The 21,446-nt window shown below is 34.2% G+C and overlaps 1 protein-coding gene across 4 annotated transcripts in view; it reads left to right on the top strand.

The window, feature by feature from the left end:
* The window catches only part of RapGAP1 (Rap GTPase activating protein 1), a 159,435-nt gene that overhangs the window by 52,529 nt on the left and 85,460 nt on the right, over positions 1-21,446 (top strand). The window contains exon 1 of one of the 4 annotated variants that reach the window (XM_081991703.1): positions 4,304-4,861. The exons of the other annotated variants lie outside the window; for them this stretch is intronic. Within the exon in view, the coding sequence (XP_081847829.1) occupies positions 4,779-4,861 (83 nt within the window). The 5' untranslated portion in view covers positions 4,304-4,778. Of the gene's footprint in view, positions 1-4,303; positions 4,862-21,446 lie in introns of those variants that run through there. 4 annotated transcript variants of the gene reach the window in all.

Raw genomic sequence — 21,446 nt, forward strand, 5'->3', positions numbered from 1 at the left:
TCGGGAAAACGCTATTAAAGTTTGGCTGCAGCACCCCACTCATGAGTTTATATGAAAGTTTATTTCCGGTTGGGTTGGTTGTTTTTTTAGTGCACCAACCACCTATGCGATACAATTCGCAGTTATTTGCCGCTTTGTCACCCGAACAATAAAAATGCTCTAGTGCAATAAATCACTTATAAAGGGCAGAACTAGAAAACCCTTGATCGAAGTTATGTAACCCTACAAAAACAACAATGGAAACAATTGCTTTAAAAATTGCTTCTATTCTTCTGCGCCACTCTACTTTGAGCGATGTTTTCACATTTCGTTTCCAATAATTTCCGATTTTAAGTCATCGGTCCTGGTGGGGCACAGAAAATTTGCCCGGTAAAAATTCCACGGGCCATTGCCACGGGCAATCACCCAAAAACTGTCAAACAATACCGGCACGAACCCATTAGGCGATTCCGACCACTTGACGGGAACAATGGGACGTTAGAAGGGATTCTTTTATTTTATTGTAGGGCTCTACCGTAAATCAAACTAGTTCCAAGGGGATCGAGCACTTATGTGTTCTGTATGTATGTGCCTTGGAACAGTTACACAATTTTTACATGATTTTTGGACGAGTCAACATTAATTTTGATTATTTGACTATTTAAAAATTAAAATGAGTTTAAACATGTGAAAACAAAGAGAAAATAACTTTCTGTGGCTATATTTGATTTGAACAAAATATCTGAATAACTACTACGAGCCAGGAGCTATATGAAAATTAAATAATATGAAACTTTGTTATTGTGTATTTATTTTTGGACACAAAACAGGGCCTTAAAATAAATGTAACAAAATTTCTTTCAATTCTAGATGAAAAAGTATATAGTTTTTAAAAATATCTTGCTAAATGTACAAACTTTCAGGTGACGTTAAAGATGATATTTTAACCGTAAAAATAGTCACGTGATTCAAGTTTCAAATCTAAAAAACGATTATGTGATATTTTAAATACGATTTTGCCATTGAAAACAGTCACATGACCTTTAGAATCCCGTTTTGACGTTTAAAAAAGTGTCACATGATTTTAAAATTAAAATTGATGATTGAAAATAATCACGTGATCACCTTAAATAGTGAATCACGTCATCACCTTAAATAGTAAGTCACGTGACTCTCACGTGACTCACCGTCACGTGAGAGTCACGTGACTTTATAAATATTAGCTGAAACAAATAATATTTTTACAGCTGACCTCACGATCAGTAGTTTTTTGTGAACTTTCTTGAACTTAAAAGTATTTATTATTTGATTTTTAACAACGCCTTCTGACTCGACAAATTGTCAACAAAAAGACAATAAATTTGTAGATAAGAGCAAAATTACTTAGAAAAAACATTTTTCAAAGTTTATAATTTAGACAATTATTACAAGTTACATCCATAGCAAAACTTACGCAAAAAATACGTTTGTAAATTATTATCTTTTGTAACTCGCCTGTTTTGCAAAACCAGTGTAGCAACCGACACTAAACATATTGACTTGACTATACAGGGTGATTCCAAAGTTGGTGCTTTCTTTTCACCTGCGAATAGGGCTTCAAAAAATAAGTTTTTTTTTTCTTTGACGCTTTTTCGAAATATGAACAATAACGATGATACAGGGTGTCAACGTTTTACTGAAAAAATTAAAATTTAATGATTTTGGCCAAACCACTTGAAGTAATTAGACAAAATTTGGTAGGTAAGGAAATTTTCCAAGAAACAACAATTTCCTTGCGTTTACCAGTGGCGCGCGTACAATTTTTTTAAAACATTTTCGAAAAAAAATATTACCCTACTGGTTTTTTTTCAACATAAAATTTATTATTGAATTCCTTGTTCAATTTTAAAAATAAAACCCCTTTTATTATTTTTTGCTACGACGCACCGTTTCCCAGTAAAAAAAATAAAAACCGTCTTAATGCGTGCCTAAAATTAATTGCTGTTTTAATTTAAAATGTCAAATTATTAAAACTTAGTTCAAAGGCGGCTGAAATCTTTTGTTTATGTCTGTTGATAAGGAATAACCTGTAGTTAGTTAAAATTAAATTTAAGTTATTTTTTATTTTGTTTTTTTTCAGTAAAACTTTGACACCCTGTATCTTCGTTATTGTTCATGTTTCGAAAAAGCGTCAAAGGAAAAAAAAACTTATTATTTGAAGCCCTATTCGCAGGTGAAAGGAAAGCACCAACTTTGGAATCACCCTGTATACTCGGAGTTAATTTGTGTTTAAACCTTCCGTAAACCAAAATATGCACACAATAATTTCTAGTTTGCAAAGTTTCGGTCATTTACCTAAAACAGTTTTTCCGTGTACCCCAAAAATAGTCAAAAGGGACACATTGTTTTTAAGAGGTCCCAACTCGCAGCCAGGGAGCGACGGCCTTTTGTTTAAAAAGCCCACTACAAACGTCGGTCGGGCCTTTAAAAAACAAGGCGGTCCCTTTCATACATCCAGGGGATTTATTAGCTGTTTAATATTTTAATATTTTGTTTTGGGTCGGTTGTTCGAGTGGCTTCTTGCTTGTTTACCGTGCGGAAAAAAGGACGCCACTTAATAAATAAAACGTTGCTTGTTTGTTTTTTTAGGGAGTCGACAATTACAAGCCGATTATAATTACGAGGGGAAATTTCATCTTTTGTTATTTCTCTTAAAATACATTGAAATTTGTCATTAAGCTGTCAAACGTATCTAATAATGACAGTTTAATTGACTTTTTCAGCAGTTGAATCGACATAATTACCGAATTGATTTGTTACTTTAATTCATTCGATGTATACTCATTTGTATGAAGGCGATAGTCTATCGTCCACCATCAATCACCACAGTTTTGCCCTTCCAATTTCGTATAGAGAAATTTCGGTCTGTCACTAGTTTCTAGATTGATTGTGCCACGGATTAAACTGTCAATAGAAAAATAATCTAGCCATAGCATTTGGGGAGCGGTTTATTAAACGTCTCTTTCATTTTTCATTTCGTACGTTATTAGTAGAGGCGACGCCGCAGGCCCCTACATGTAACATGTTTTAATGACATTTTTAATTTCCTTTGGATTAATACAGCAATCACAATGATTTTAACGGGATTAATTCAGTATAAATTAAGAAATATACATATAAGGTAATTTGGAAAAGTTGTCCCTTTTTTTTGAAAGCCTGTTAGTTATGAAATTCCACAACAATGTCAAAATCACTACAAGTAACTTGCATTCAGCTTGCAAAAATTTAAAAATTTACATTTTTGAGTTACCAAATCAATCTACATTTATTTTCGCAAATCTTTATATAAAAGTTTTTTAATTAGGCTCTTCTTAGGTAAAATTTGGTTCAAGTTTTGTCGGGGGTAATATCCCTAGTGCATTTAATTTCTCCGGAAAAATTCGGAAAAACGAGTTTCTAAGTAATTTGTTTTAACAAAAAATCCTCGTCTTCGACTCCGATGATTTTTAAAACCACTCTCGCTCATGCTATTTTTTAAAACAAATTACTTAGAAACGAGTATTCCAATTTTTCCACAGGAAAAATTAGATGCACGAGGGATATTTGGTAAGATTATTTCCTGAGTTAAATAAACATTTTATTTTAATTAAAACAATAAGAACAATAACTTTCAAGCTAGAAAGGGTAACACTATTCTTTATGTTGTTGTGAGGAGTGTGCAATTTTTTCGATTTTTTTTCCGGAAAAACTGCTGACAGCTTAGTTGACAGTTGTTGACAAGTGATTCTTCCACTTAAAATTTACATTTGTTATACTAATTCTTGATAGCGATTGGTCAAAATTGATAGGAAGGAAATATTCGCAAAAATACACTGTCACACATATAAGCAAAGGTTTGTTGATATCTAGCTTGTCATTTTAAGTTTTTTTACTTTTATTGTATTGTTTTATTAATCTCCAAATTACAGTTTCTAGAACATTATATTTCAATAAAACTCGCTTTATTAAAATTGTTCAAGTTCTTAATATATCTAAAGTAAACTACACGTAAAGTACAGTTTTTCCGTGCAGCAATCGTAAAACACCATTTTACGCTCTAGTGGATAAAGAAAATTTTTAAAACATGTTACCCCATTGTTGAAATTGACGTTTCTCGAGTCATTTGCCAAATTACTGTCAACTAATATAATCATTCTGACACTTAGACATATTTTATTAGGTTACGTTGCAAATCGACTAAAATAAAAGACAAAGCGAAAAAGTTTCACTTTACACTTTATTAACATAAATAACTATTTTGGAAATAAACTGATGACTAAAATCGTAATTCTCAGACATTTATAATCGAGATTTACAATTATTAAACACAGACTGGAATCGGCAAACGAAATCGAAATCTCGGTATCGGATTGATTGACTATATGCGATGGAAAAACAATTAAATCTACTACAAAACGGGGCCCGTAGTGGGGCGCAAAAGAAGGCCGTAGTGAAGCGAGTCCGGAGTCCCCCTAAAGCGGTCCGCTAGTCCGCTGTCCGCTCTTCAGTTTCAGTCGTAACGCGAACAGTTTGGAAGAAAGTTTGCGCAACTCCGGCCCATCGGACGCGTATTCACGTGGGACGCGTGATTTTCTTTTTGTGTTTTTGTTTGGCGTTTTGACAGTTTCCGGATAGACATCTCTGTCAAACTGTGGTGCAATTTTACAACAATGGGGTAAAACCTTGTTGCGAATGTGCCGAAACTAGAAAGTGGATTTACAGGCAACTGGTGCAATATTTTTGTGCAATTTGTGGTGATACTAATTCTAAGAGAGATTTTTATGGGGTTGAAAATGAAATACTTTAGTGGTGGACATAGGGAATCCTACACTTTAATTGCAAGGAAACGTTACATGAAGAAAATGTAAGTTTTTCAATTTTGCGCTATTTTTAGGACGGTGAAAGTTACTTTTTCTAGTTTGTTGTTACCACTTGAAATTAAACAAAGTCACCATTGTTGCAATAATATACTGAGAGAGTTTTTAAGAAATTCTTATTTACTATGCCAATAACGCGTATTTGCTATTTCATTTACAACCGAATTAAAAACAAATCGTTAACTTACAGAACTCCAATGAAACTAATGCAAAATCTGTTGTTTAATACTTTTTGTATAATTTATTTTTTGAAATATTTTACCACCTACCAAAGAATAGATAAAATATAGTATTGATGAATAAATATTGAAAAAAAAATTTTCAACATACTGGATGTTCTAGTACGATATCCTAGTACAAAGAAAATACTTTGTAATCTGAGTTGTTAAACTTATTAAAGCTTTTGAACCCTGTATATTTGAGAATTGTTGAAACTAACTTCAAATTCTAAGTACCTACTGTATTTATTATGTGCATCATAATCTAATATTATCTCTTACTGTTTCCGGAAGAATCGCGCGGAATTTCTGTATAATTAATGATAAGTACTGATTATTGGTTGAAACAAATGAATATTCCTCGGAATATCCATCTATTAAAATTAAATTTTTATGTTATTGGCCTTTTTATCGTAGCAAATAACATCAAGTTATTCATAGTAGTAACCCAATTCTGTCTAAGAAGTGATTGGAAATAATCGGCATTTAATGCATGTAAAACTATTAATTATTGGTTGAAACAGAATCAATAAAATTAAAAATAATTCAAATGAGGGATGTTGTTACGTTTTTCAATATCACGACTTTAATAAATACTAATAGAGATTGCTACAGTAATATTTGAAACAATAGTAACCCAAGAAATTGCGACTCAGAAGATATAATCATCAAATGATTCATATTTTATTATTGTTCATAAGGCAAATTTGCCGATAATTTATCTCGAAATCATTAAAAGATAAGCATATCGGTTATGTTACATTAGAAAGTAAGTAGGTACTTAGTTAAAGTGATTCCTCCACCACAAACCAAGACTCATTATGGAAAAACAGTATTGACCATAATTCTGCAAATTTATTAGTGTACCAACCAAATTTGATGTGCGCCATTTGTCTGAAATATTTTCAAAATTAATTTTATGATATAATGCTTATTTTAAAAACTCCTTATATTGTGTTTTTTCTTGTTTTCTACGATCAGTTTCATATCAGAAAACGTGTTTTTCTTGGTTTTTATGTCTTGTCGTGTTAAACAAAGTTGGTGGGTTACAAAAAAATGTCAAAATTAATTATACGGGGTGGTCAAGATTTGGCCTCAAAAAAGTCAAGTTGTTCATAATTTTATCTTGTTCACTGTCTAAAATTAGTTTAGACAAGTTTTTATTAAATTATACTATACGTATTTTACGTTCAAATATTACGTTAAAAATGAGAAAAAAAAGATATTTTTAGAGTTTTAATGATGCAGAAATACAGGAAGTAGATTTAAAAAAAGAGAATTTTGGTTGTTTTTTTTCTGATAAATATGTAATTTACTTTAAACTGTGACAGGTACAGAAAAAAATAGACAAAAAAGTTCGCAAATTGAACAAAAATTTTGAATAAAAATCATTGGCTCCCGAGAAAAAGTTTGGGAAGCAAAAATGCGCACGGCCTTACCAGAGTTTTTCAAAAAGATTATGATGTGATGAAAAGAATGAAAAGATTACAAATGTATAGTCCAAAGTTCAGCTAAATATCTCAAACACTGTAAGCGTAAGTTGGGTTTAAAATTTGAGATAGTTAAACATATCGATATCTGACAAACATCAAAAGATCATTAACATAGCTGGTACAGTTACGTAATAGTACTAGCACTAGTTAAGTACTTGCTTATTACTGTTTCTTGAAGGAATTGGCAGATTATGGTAAAACCTTGGCACAAAGCACTCTGTTAACTTGACTCTCACCAGTAATCACCTCATCAGTAATCAATCTTGTGACTGAGAGTCCTGAATGCATGCGCTTTCAGTTGGAATAAATGAGTTCCAGGCGTTTTACTTTTATTAATGTCCCGCTATGATAATGTGCTAAAAGTGGAAGTAAGACAGGTGGGACTGTTAAAGCGACCTTCACGGCCTTATTGGAGGTCGGCTGGAGCTGTAGTAACACGTTTTAGTTTGCTCATACTTCTTCCCACAAGTGTGCCAATATTTTTATCCATTTACATATCGGAACATTCCAAAAAAGGGTTTACTGCAACCGTTGGTGTTGACATTATTGCATTATTAATTCCGAAGCAATGCAAACTTAGCAGTTTTCGGGCCACTGAAGATTTTTCCACGGTAACCACCAGACCCTAAAACCAATAAAGTAACTTGTTATTAAAGGCTGGTGTTTATTGACACAATACTCTCGTAGTCTGTATTTTGAATAAATTCATTCATTAGAATCGTACCGTAATGTTACTGAAATTCTGCGACATAAGCTCCATTTATTAAATCTGTCAAAAGTGGTTGATTAAAGACCCACCCAAACCGTCTTATCTCGAAACCAATTAGGAGCAACATCGCAGTAAAACAATTGACATTTTCAGCAAATATTTTGAAACCTCCATAATATGCCAACTTTCTCAAAATATTTAGACCAAACGATCCGACGTATGATAACCTAAGCGGGCAATATTCGATTTCGTCCAACCAGATACGGATCGAGTCAATCACACACCTGCATTATTGTTATGGTTGTATACGGTGTGTATTATGTCGTCCCGGTTGCCGAACGATTGTGTTTGATTACAGCGATAAACAAATAAACAATCCTAATGGGGCCTCTGTTAATTTAAAATTTCTTTCTCTCTACGAAACCGGTTTGGTGCACGCCGCTAGACAAATTATATAAGTACTCCTTATACGTCGATGGTTCGAAAATCTGCGTCGATTCATTGTTCTTGAAGACTTGCATTAGTTTTCTAGGTGGTGTTTGCAGTCAAAATCAGGTCAGGCACTTCTCTCGATTAATCATCCGGTTTAGCGACTGGTAGATTTAAATGCGGCGTTAAAATCATTCACTATACAGATGCAAACAATATCAATAGAGTACCACTCCTTGTCGAAGAACGGTTACTCAATTCCATCTCAGATTCATAACTTTTGCTGGTTTCAAGACTTTCAAGTTAGGCAATTCAGATTTCCAGAGAATGTTTTCATTACTTTTTTAACTTCAGTGCACTGAAATTTGTAACAAGGTATTGTCCTGCACCAAATCTTGGAAAAAAGTCAGTTTTTGTTTCCTCATTAAATTTCTTATCCAATAACCTAAAAAAAATCACAAAATTCGGTACAGTCAGGGAGAAAAGTGCTGCCAAAGTTTGAACTGGCAGAAACACAGTTTGAAAAGACAGTCAGCGACAAAATCGTCTGTTAAACTCACTTGGAGTGAGAAAATGACAGTTTTATCCACATTTTTGGAATCCTCATTAAGTTTCCTATCTACTAACCTAAAAAAACACTAAAAAATCGAGTATAGTCAGTTAGAAAAACAGTGTCAAAGTTTGAACTGCCAGAAACACAGTTTGAAAGGACAGTCAGAGACAAAATCGCCTGTAAAACCCAGTTGGAATGAGAAAATGACAGTTTTAAGCACATTTTTGGAATCCTCGTTAAATTTCCTATTCAATAGCCAAAAAAAACAAAAAACATATCGGTACAGTCATGCTGAAAAATGGTGTCAAAGTTTGAATTGTTAGAAACACAGTTTGAAAAGACAGTCAAGGACAAAATCGCCTGTAAAACCCACTTGGAATGAGAAAATGACAGTTTTAAGCACATTTTTGGAATCCTCATTAAATTTCCTATCCACTAACCTAAAAATACACTACCAAATTGAGTACAGTCAGAGAGAAAAACAGTGTCAAAGTTTGAACTAACAGAAATACAGTTTGAAAGGACAGTCAAGGACAAAATCGCCTGCAAAACCCATTTGTGGTGTGAAAATGACAGTTTTAAGCACATTTTTGGAATCCTTATTAAATTTCCTATCCAATAGCCTAAAAAAATATCACTAAATTCGGTACAGTCAGGGAGAAAAGTGCTGCCAAAGTTTGAAAACACAGTCAGCGACAAAATCGTCTGTTAAACTCACTTGGAGTCAGAAAATGACAGTTTTAAGCACATTTTTGGAATCCTCATTAAATTTCCTATCTACTAACCTAAAAAAACACTACCAAATTAAGTACAGTCAGAGAGAAAAACAGTGTCAAAGTTTGAACTAACAGAAACATAGTTTGAAAGGACAGTCAAGGACAAAATCGCCTGTAAAACCCATTTGTGGTGTGAAAATTACAGTTTTAAGCACATTTTTGGAATCCTCATTAAATTTCCTATCTACTAACCTAAAAAAACACTACCAAATTGAGTACAGTCAGAGAGAAAAACAGTGTCAAAGTTTGAACTAACAGAAACACAGTTTGAAAGGACAGTCAAGGACAAAATCGCCTGTAAAACCCATTTGTGGTGTGAAAATGACAGTTTTAAGCACATTTTTGGAATCCTCATTAAATTTCCTATCCACTAACCTAAAAAAACACTACCAAATTGAGTACAGTCAGAGAGAAAAAAAGTGTCAAAGTTTGAACTAACAGAAACACAGTTTCAAAGGACAGTCAAGGACAAAATCGCCTGTAAAACCCATTTGTGGTGTGAAAATGACAGTATTAAGCACATTTTTGGAATCCTCATTAAATTTCCTATCTAATAGTCTAAAAAATCGAGTATAGTCAGTTAGAAAAACAGTGTCAAAATATGAACTGCTAGAAACACAGTTTGAAAGGGCAGTCAAGGACAAAATCGCCTGTAAAACTTAATGCAACAAAGGTTTGGGTCACCCTAAGTAAACCCAGTGGCGGAGGACAATGTAAACTCCTTTAACGAGCTGTAGATAAAATTATCGTCGTCTCCTGCAACATAGTCATAATAATCATTCTCAGCATTCTGCGACTCGAATTAAGTAACGACCGCACGCCTGATCGAGAATCCATGTCAATCATCAAACCATGCAGGAGATAATGACTAAATTACCATCAAGCTGGCGTGCGAGTGCGTATAAGAGCCACTTCAGACTGTTTAACTTGTTCTGTCCACTCGATTACAAAGTGGCTGAAAGAGCGAAACTGAACCTGTTCCTGTTTTTGAATCAAAAGAAGGTCCTTGTGTCGTCAGCACCGTATTCAATCTCTAATAATTAGATCGGCTATTGTGTGCAGGCCACCGTGTTGATGAGCTTTACGACATGCTTCGATGGACCCTGTTATATCATTTTTGCCCAATTTGAATCACGCATAAATAGCAGGAAAACGTAGTATAGTAGTTCTCGACCATGTTTACGCTTAACAACTCATGGTTATGAATTAGGAACACTAAAATTAGATTTCAGTTATGTGCGTAAGTACTGCAGCAAGCAGTCGTTAAAATCGGTCATAAACTCGCAAAGTTGGGTGCAACAAGAAAAGTGGCTTATGATAGCGTGAAAGCTGCTATGCAAATCCCCTTAATGGATTTTTTTTGCTTTTTAAGTGACTAGTTAAACGCCCAAGTTTCTTGTACTGGTTAGGATTACCCGAGGTGTTTTCAGGTCCTCGAACTCAACCTCAACGATCCTCACTTTGAGTACAATGTTGCGGTTGTAGCCCTAATGAGAAGAGTTTGTTGTATAAGCCGTTAAAATAATTGAAAAATAAACTTTTCTTAGCTCATTCAGTGGAAAGACATTCTTGTAATGGTTTGTTAATGCAACTTAAGGGAGTGGTAGTTTCAGAAACAAAATTAATTTTAACTTTTTGCCTGCGCATCAAAGTTTTAGTGCAAAGTTAACCACAAAGTTAAAGTACAATTTTTGGTTATTTATTTAGTACTTAATAAGTGCAGAATTTTCGTAAATCTCGGTACAGTATGAACATAGTTGGTGATTGGACCAAAAAGCTTTCAGCTTGCTACTTTTTCTTGACCAATCACAAACTACGAGCAGTGCGGTGATTTAAGCAAATGCTGCACTAACTAACCCAACTTAACTTAACCTATTACTAATATTAGAGAAGACGTTTTTTGACAAATTAAAGTTTTGTTTATGGCGGATATACGTCAAAATCACGTCTTTTAAAATGGTCTACATAACAAAGTTACAGCATTTTGCAGGGTCCTAAAAGTCGTTAATTACCTTAGAGTTGATTTTGCAAAGAAACTCTCTAACAAGTATATGCTTGTTTCAATCGACTAAAAACCGTAACATTTCACAGGACACCCTGTATAACGCAAAACATTCCTGGACCATTAAAACTACTATCTATGTCATTGGCAAGGCAGTTCACATTTTCTTGAAACAATAATACGAACGTTATCAATTTACATCTTTCTTTTCACTGAAAGTAACACAAATTAGATCGAAACTGATATGCAAATGATATTGCTTTTAAATATTGTTAATATAACGGTAGTAAATGAATTAATTTTGGTAGTCAAACAACCACGCCCTCTGAACAGTAATTATATACTGGGTGGCCCACTGCACGCAAACCCGTCAGTACTGTAAAGTGTACTTTTTAGGTCAGTTTTAATCTTAATGAGGAGGTAAACATCTACTGAAGAATTTATGGCACGAAACAGGTTTGATTAAGGTGCAATAATTTGCTAAATTGAAAAATTATCTTTTTGTTTGATGATTATTAATTAATTTGCTTTTATTCTGCTTACAAAAATTTAGTAAGTCAATAAATTACATCTCATTTTTTCTGACTAGCAGTTATCTAAAAACAGCTCCAAATTCTTTATTTGTGACCTGAAAAAATCAAACTAACGCAAAATATAGTTACAAGATGTTTGAAGAAGAAGAATGATTTGAGAACCTTTTAATGGATGTAATGTGCGGCTATTTCGAATCAATGTTATTCAGAAAAATATTTATAGAAGGAATGATGGAAGCAAAGTGCTGTTCACCTTGTTCCCATACATGGTGCGAAAACATCATTTAAAATGTTGCTCATACCAATAGATAATGCAAAGACGTGTAAAAACCTACAATTTAATAACTCTGCTCTAGAAGAATGATGTCATGAGATCACCAAAAAGAGTCCTTGTCCATTTGGTTGAACGCTTTATGTGACCAAACCCAAAAACAAATTGGTAAACATAAACAAACATTAACTGGAGCCCATTCAGTGTCACGACGAATTAATTGTCCAATCAGAATCCGAACGATAAAACGCATTTTCCAGTGGCGCCAATCGTAGGAGGTAAACATTAACATTTCGATAAAGGCTGGTTTGTTTAATTAGGCGAGCCACTTCTGGTCCGGTATCTCAAACTTGGACTTGGACATTTGAATAACAGCGTCCACCAATTGGGCGATAATGCTTAATTCTTGCTTATTAAGCGAATCGATGGCACTGAATGAACTTTTCGAGATTTCGTGCTCCATTAATTTTTTCTTAATGCGACAGCACCGTTAAACCGGTCACCAAAACCACCAAACTGTTTTTTGCCTAATTAAACGGCTTGACGTGACTGAAACTAGAACAAATATTGGTTGTTGAAGACGTTCACGAAGGTCAAATAGAGAGAGTTATAAAAAATGTCAGTTGAGTGCCCTTTGGGTGAAAAAGAAAGTTTGTTGGTAATAGATTATCAAAAAGAGCTTTGAATTAATTTTAAATGTGATCCCAAAAATCAAATAAAATTACAGTTTTCATTGTTGTCAAAGTCAAAAAAACGTCTTTTTGTCAACTCTTTACACTTTCCAAGAAACTTTTAGTTTTTGTCAGTTTATACAGCTTTTCAAATATTTAAGAATCCTTTGATATCTCTATTTATTCCCTTTAGAATCACTTTAGCTGTGTCCAAAATCTCTGAGATATGAAAAGACTCAAACAAAAATATGGTGACGTATCAGTGCTGTAAATGTTTTCAATATGACGTTTGCGTTTTCATTTGTTGCATTGGCACATCATCTTCAAAATGACAGAGAGATTTAGTAACATTTTAAAATTGTTCTTTAGAAACATCTAGAAACTCTAGGAAGTTCAATTCGATCACTTGTAAAATTGCCAGAAGCCTTTAAATCTTGTCAAACCTTTCAGAAATGTCACACTTCAAAAACCTTCATACCAGAGGGCCTATTCTTGAAAGCAGGGAACGGAATTCTCAAGAGAAGTGTTGATAGAATGTGTCCCTCGTTTCGATGCTTCTAATCATTTTAAAATTCCCAGAATACTCTAAAACTCTTCAAACATCCAAAAACATTAGAAATGCCAGAGACCCTTAAACTTTAAAAGCTTATTATGCATGTACTTTTTAAATTTGTGATGTCATCCTACTGGATATTAGATCAGATTGACATTTAATTTTCAACTATAACCTATTCAACTGGCGCTAAGAGAGAAAAGATAGTCGACAAACGTTTTATTATTCTTTATATCTCTTCTCTTCAGTTTGTAAGGTTATTTTATGGAGTAAAACTGGTATTGTTTGTAGTAGGATTTGTTCATGTTTTTACCATCTTTTTAAAGTGACAGCTAATGTCAAAGCAACTATTGATTGTTATGTAAGAATTGACCAATGGAACTGTTTAAAAATTATAGAAATTTTTAATGCGTTTGTATGGTATTCGTGTTGCAATATTGTCCCTATACTATGCTTTTTAACAATCACAATACAGATAGCAATACACACTTAAAAATGGTCCTACGAAAAGTTTATCGTCTGTTAAGCTTTATAAAAACCCAGCTGGCATGTTTAGAATAATTAACTCTTAAAATGTTAACTAATTACCCAAGGAAGGGTCTTTGACCCGAAACGAGAAATTGATTTATTTTGAAACAATGTTAGGACGAAGTCGAGCTGCGTTGATGGTCTGTGTTTGTCTCGAAATCGCGTGAAGAAGTAATCGAAGTCGATGAAAAATCCTAAACGTGTACTTAACTGCGGCCAATCGATAATTTACTGTGTCGTTGAATAATACATGGCATCTGATCAGAGACAGGTTACGAAAAATGGCCGCGGAGCAAAAAAATCTTCCATAATTCAAAATTAATGAAACTCGCCGGGGCTTCCATCTTATTGCGGCTAATTGTATCGGGGCGAAATGGCAAAAAGAATGGAAAAAGGGGCTGCGAGCGACGTCATTTGAAAGTCAAATGCCGCATGCCACAGTTGGAAATCCAGATGGCGGGTGGTTTTGAATTTTAGATTTCGAACCAGATTGCCAGAAGCGGATTTTCTTTTCTTGTCGACGAATTGTGTTACTCGCGTTCGGGATTAGGTCACTTTATCGTAAAGTGATTCATGAATAGAAAATGGTTTATTGAAACACTTTTTAACTGAACTTGCAACAGGTTCATATTTTTTGTACTCCTCTTATCATATAAAAAAGATCGGCATGTTTATTGCAAAACTAATGTACAAATACATTAATTTTGCACTTGCTGCTTCCCAATCGAAAACGCAATTAGTTTAGTCACCTGATCTATATTTTCAATCACTGTAAACAATACCTACGGAAAAAGTCGAAAGAAAATCGAGTCGATTGAATGGAAATTCGAACCAAAGGAACCTGTTCTGATCTATTGTCAATATAGGTAGCGTGGGACCAGTAATCCAAGTCGAAGGTTAAATTAAAGCGTAACGTTAATTACAGAAGCAATACCAAAGCGTACATGTGATTTTAATAACATTAGGACATGTGTGTACGTAAAAGACAAAAAAAACTGGTCGTAGGTGGATTGAATGTAACCCAATCCCGCTTGGGAAAAGCGTAAATCTAGACAAAAAAACCAACAATCGTTAAATGTGGCAATGCGATATTGTTGAAATATATGGGCGTCTACTGTTGTATAACGTGACTTTTCTTCAATAAGGAGAACTGAAAATATGGAAAAGGCGGTGGTCGACATTTCGTTTTGCGCTCTAGATGGCCTTAATAAAAATCGCTTCGCTGTCTCGTTCCCAGCAAAACAGTGTGCCGTATAGTGCATATCATGTTTCGAGAAAAGAAAGTTATGTCATTGCTGGTACTCGTCATCCGACCATATAAGGTGTGCGGTTTAATGTGTCGTGACATACGGGTACACATTGTCCGATGAAAAGAAATTTGCCGATCTTTACTTTTCATTTATATGCTGATAATGGACGGGCCAGACAATACATTACGCAACAACACACCACATTCTCTTTACTTGAAAACCAAGGTTCAGTGTGAGCAGATTCCAATAAATCGAAAATTGTCCAAAAGGGTACAAAAAAGTATTAAAAAAAGTCAAACAAACGAGTTTAGGGATGTTGTTTTGTGTACTTTGAAAAACAATAAAAGAGCATCTTAACTCTAAAAAATTAAATAAAAAAATACACATGGAAATGATTTAATCCATTACAGTGAAACTACAGATTATATTTTTAATTTTTTTACTAAACATAGAAACCGACGCTATAAGTTATTATAATCATGGTTATCTACTTAGAAAACAGTTGTCAAGTTCGTTCTTGTTCAGATAGGTCTGATTAGTATATTTTATGTTTAGAAGAAAATAGATCTTGACTCCATAGCAAAACCCTTTATCGTTAATCGTAAATCCTATGAAGCAAAAAACTATATTATTTCATACAGGGTGTCCCAGTGTCACTTTTGGTTTTAACTTTATTACCAAGAACAGCGCTTTGCGTTTTGGAAAAAAGTTATTTAACTAAAATTGGCAACATCTTATAGTTTTTCAAAAAGATCTGATCAGATTTATCTTGTTCTTGCTACTTTATTTTACAGAAAAAAATGTAAAATCAATATTTATAGGAATTTTTCTAAAACTAAACTATATTTGTATAGATTCATAGTGTCTTATAAAACCGTTATAGAATTGATTTTGTCATTTTTTTTCCAGTTTAGTACTTACCTAAATTTACGTAAAATACATGAATTTTTGTGTAAAAAGCTGCAGTTAGTTATGAATATTACAAAAAAACAATCTTTAAGATCACTTAATGGTTATCTAAAACTATACGATTTAGGATTACTTGAAAACTAAAATTTTATTTTAAATGCAAGTAAACCACAGATCACTCAAAGAATCTTTAATTTTTATCGTAAAGCAACGTAATTAAACAGACATAGAATGTTGATTGCGTAACGTTGACTAGCATGCGGTAATGCGTAACTGCACGCACTTTACATTTTCAAACAATTAATACTTCCTTTTCAGAATTACCGTAAGTTCGAGTAGGTAGGTAAACACTTGGATCTATTTTCATGTCAATATTATCACTACGATTAAAACGGTTTTTTTTACTGAGAATTAATTGTGTGTGTAATTTAATACTAATACTTCCAAGACAAGACAAATGTCAAAATTATACAATAAGAGGCAAATTCCATCCATAAGTTAGATCCAAAAAGATCGTAACCAGACTATTCATTTATATTACATAAACAGAAACCCTGTAAATGTCATGTAAACATCAAATTCAAACGAAAAGCGAGTGGGCTGCCGCACCAGGAAACGAAACCCGATGTCGGTCTAAATTAAATTGTTTCCATTCCCCCTTTTTTAATAGCTAGCGATCCTGTTACTCGTTAATAATCAATGGAAACTTTCCCAATTTCATAAATTTGTTCTATTTTTCAAAAATGTCATCGGGACAGGACCTTCGAAGCGAACCGGTTTGCAAAAAAAACACTCTGACCGTTACACAACGTCATAATGGCAATTTTTAGTTTAGAACGTGGTTCAATGTGTCTAATCTTAGGGTACACGGGTCACAGTCTAAAACTCCGGCAATTGCACGTGTGCTTCGCACCCTAGAAGAAGCTGGCGGATAATGGCAGGTCTTGAGACATTAAAAAACTGATCCCTCAGTTTTGGTCCTCCCTATAGCTATTAGTCAAGTCTATTATGGCCAGCAGTCGACAGTTCTGTTGTTATTGTAATGGGGGACAGTTTGCTAGTAAACTGTGTGAAAATGTTTTTTTTTTCGCTAGTTCAACCAGCAGGTTTACGTTGACGGTAATTACGCCATAAATTTCGCATTTTGTAACGTAAATTTCAAGTATGACAACAACAATTTCGCATTTTATTGCACTATTAATTTCAGTAAATACGGTTTTGTGTGGGCAGTGTAATATTTGATTTAGTCTAGCTTATATAATATCTAGTTTATGGTTTAGAAAGCGTTATTTTAGGATATTTGAAAATGTACCACTCTGGGAGAGTTATTTCAGTACACCTAATTAATAATAATTATTAATTTAAAAATAATTGAATAAAACCCGCATAATAATAGAAATATGCAAATTAACGTGAGAATGTTATGTATCAATAAATTAATTAGTAATCTAGATTTAGTGAGTGACTTATGTAAAGAATCCGTTAATATATTACTATAAGGACACAAAACTCTAATACGGACTATGTGAAAAATATTTTATCTAGATTATTTAATAAATTTTCTATATCTTCTCTCTTCTGTTTATGATCTTGTTTGGAAGACTATGACTTGCTTCCGATCCGCGTTACCATTTGTCCCATACAACTTAGAAGTAGTCACTAGGCTGACAATCCTGCTTCTGATCGCTAATCTGAAATATAAATTTTATAAAGGAATGAGTGGTATTGTTCAGGTCAACTTTCCTATTTCCAGAACTTCCTAAAGCACTGATAGCTCACACAAAACCTAAAATTGCAATCACTGCTGTTTGTGTTTTAGTAAAGCAAATTACCTAGTTGCACCAAAAAGTTCAAAGCTGGCACCCAAATCGGGAATGGAAAAACACATGCTTTGAAAGTAAAATTAAATTTTCATGCAGTTTTTGATCCACAAACAGCATCAGTTGTTTATCGGTGGCCATTAATCTAGTGAGCGAACCGTAACCGAATACCCTTTTAGGGCCAGTTTGGATAACCATATTGCACCGAATGGAAATAAAAAGCATTTAAATTATTCAACAGGACTAGACACGTGGAACACATTGCTCAAGTTAATTGAAAAAACGAGGAAGACTGTACAACCGAAAAAAAAAACACAATAGAACAAATACTGACACCTTTTACGGCTCAATTGATTAAAACCAAAAGCAAAACATATAATACTAATTATTACGGATCACGGTTCAGTTGGTACCAGTTTGTCTTGTGCTCGCGTGCACCGGCAATATCCTCCGATTTACCCCAGTTTCTTTCCTGCTTTATGCACATGCAATTAGTCTGTTGAAATTATTGTAATTTGTGTAGGCAAGCCGAATCCTTTGGTAATGCACCGACCGGTTTCACTTTAATCGTCCATCCGATTTATACACTTTTTAGGCTGTTTTTCTGATATCAGTGAAAGTGTTTTGAAGAAATACAAACTAGTAAAAAGTGATTCAATATATTGTGACTGGTTACGAACTAATTTAGTCACGAATAGAACTCAACAACGAAACGTAATTACACTTTTCTGCAATTTCACAATTTTCTAGTGGGCCAAATCGAACCTCCCACACCGACTTTAGACTTGTAATTGCTTTGATCCCAATCTGGGTTTGGTGTTTTTTTGATGTTTTCGACCACCAGATACCAGTAATTCGGCCGAGAAATCCGTATTCAGATCGGGGCTTGAGTCACGATCACCTACAAATCGTGATCTGTAATTAGTTGTCGGCGAGATATTCAATTTATTTACCGACCTAACTCAATTCGCTCGTCTACTGTACCTGCAGAGCAAATTTACTTGTCTTGTCGACGCCCTCAAGGTGGGGTCACCGAGCTACAGTCGAAAGTTTTTGAAATAAATTACGAATTTGGTATTGGATGTGTGCCAACGACGTGAATAGAGATGTCAGGTAGGTCAGATGTAATGAAATCACTCAGTATATGGAATAAGATGGTTTGACCAAGTGGGTAGAGGTTTTAAAATGCTGTTAGTTATGCAATTCAAGGTAGTAATGAGATAATTTGTATTCCTGACCTGATTACTGTATAATTAACAATTTTATGATTATTTTTATTCTTTAGTTTAGAAGTTGTTTTCTTCTCTCTTTCAAATTTTGAATTTTTATGCTTTTTTAGAAGTTTCAGACTTTTATAGTAGTAGAGGATTTATGTAAAAATAAAGTTGAGGTAACTGTGCACATATTGTAACTGCTGCCAGAATTGTTCAGCACAAATTCGCCAGCAATCAATGTTTAGAGATCTTTGTTTCGATAACGCTGAATTCTTGGCATAATTGCATGTATAGAAAGACTAAGATTGATCTAAATTATCTGGTTATTATATTTAATTGATAAATTTAGGTAAATACAGCTTTTGCTAGTATTACTGTTCATGGAAATTTCAAAGTGTCGCAATTAAATGTCTTATTGAAGTAATGTTGCAAATTTGTTGAAATTGATGCCAAACACTAAAATTAACATCAAACAACATTGAAATTTTTTGTCTTTTTCCAGCAATTGTGTTAAAATTGTAAATAGCAATTAACTTGACAAGTAATTGTTTGATTGATAGTATACATAAGGAAAATAATTCCTTTCTACTATGACGTAATGTAATGCCATGTGACAGCTGTCAAATTCAGTACAGTTATGGTGCTAGGTTATGTTGACAGCTGTCATAAATTTCAGTTTGCTTCAGAAGCTAGTTTCTGAGATGCCAAGGATTAAATCTGTCTAGTGTTAAAATTATTGACACAACTGTGAATTTTATTTTTTTCAAGTGACAGCTGTCAAATTTAGTAGTAATCCTGGGTTAGGTTAACAGCTGTCATAAATTTCAACTTTATATAGAAGCTAGTTTCTGAGATATCAGTGATTAAAACTGCCTGGGGTTTAAATTGTTGAAACAATAATGAATTTCAATATTTCCAGTTGAAGCCAAGTGACAGCTGCCAAATTTGGTACATAGTATTAGATTAGGTTGACAGCTCTTAAAAATTTCTGTTTCGTTCAGAAGCTAGTTTCTGAGATCAGATATTAACTTGATCTAAGTATGTAACGAACTACATGGGGTGACACCATTTCTCATTGATTTCAAAATGGAGTTTTTTAACTTATTCTGGTTTCATGGGGTTAATAAGCTACGATTTTTTTGAATGACATTTACTTCATCAGAAACCATTAAAAATTAATTTATCATGTGAAGTGTTTGGTACCAGGAACTAGAAAACTCCGATTGATAAATTTACCATAAAATATCGATTTTTATACTGTGTAAATTCCGCAACGTCCGCCTTTCCACTCGATTGGTGCTCCGGTTATGAGTATTTCCAATCTCATGATAAAATTTTCTTTTTGGTCTCGCTCGATTATTTCCTATTACGCACCCCAGTGGGAACCATTACTCACGAGCAAGTAAGTGTCCGGAGTCTTAGGGCCGTCACTTTGTTACTTTCAGTTTATCGGGACATTATTCAGCATCCAGGGTGTCCGGTTAGAGACGCGTTTTCCGCGAACCGAACGCCATTAAAACCGGAATTGTTTCGGCATAAATTCAGTCCGAGAATGCGTTTAGGGCTCGTAATGCGGAAAGTTTGTTTTATAAACTCCCGCCTGCAAAACAAACGACTCTCTCCGTTTCTAGGCGTGAGAAATCTTGTAACCGTCTCCCTTTATTTGTCTATAAAGTACTTCAGGGAGTGGTGCCACGTAAGCCGTTCTGATCCCGAAGAAACTATACTTTACGTGGTGGTTCCCTTCGGATCGGTTAATTAGATTCCACGGGGAACTCGGTACTTTGATATTTATGGTAATTGGGACTGTTACCTTACCGATACGATGCTTATAAAGTAAGCTAACAGTATCGGGATCCGCCTTAAATTACTACGACTCTATTTGTAGTACATTTGAAAGTTCCATCATTCTCCCTGGGGGATAATTGTCGTTACACATACAAGTCGTAAAATCGAACCGTGACTCTCTTGCCAATCACCAACGGTTAATCTAAACATAACCAGGAAACTCGTTGGAGAGTTTTTTTATGGCCACAATTCCCGGGATGAGTCACTTTTTACTATACAGATGCGATCAAAAAACAAAACGGCATATAATTTGATGAGCTTAAAAAGCCACGCGAACTAGATTTTATCAGGAGGCACACGCACAATAAAAACTGTAATGCAATTCAAATTATTCGGAATTCATTAATAGGGCCGTCTGTTACGCCAGACCTCAACCCTGCCGATCTTTTTCTCGTTCTGATGGCAACCTTGATGGTCGTCTGACCGCCAGTATCGTAGCGTACCGATATAAATAGAAAATTCAATTAAAATAACGTCCGTTATCGCTTTAATTAATCGCGTTATCGTTATCGGGTGCGACCAGATGCAAGCTGCGACAGAAAAATTAAGTGGGATGCAGGTATTGCATACGCACATAGTTTAACGCAATTATCAGCGCCAGCTTTTCTGTTTTTTTTTTTTGGTACAGGGTGAATTAAAGTTGAAATATAGAATGAGGTTGCTTTTAATATTTTGTCCAGGTTCAGTTGCTTGAAGATGACAATTTAAACTATAAAAATACATAAGCGAGCTAGATTTTTAATGAGCTTGACTTTGACGCCCTCTAGAGGCCAAACGGTACCACTATCCAACCGA

The sequence above is a fragment of the Ips typographus genome, linkage group LG1 (assembly GCF_016097725.1).
Source record: "Ips typographus isolate SLU linkage group LG1, UJ_Ityp_2.0, whole genome shotgun sequence".
NCBI classification, from domain to species: Eukaryota; Metazoa; Arthropoda; class Insecta; order Coleoptera; family Curculionidae; genus Ips; species Ips typographus.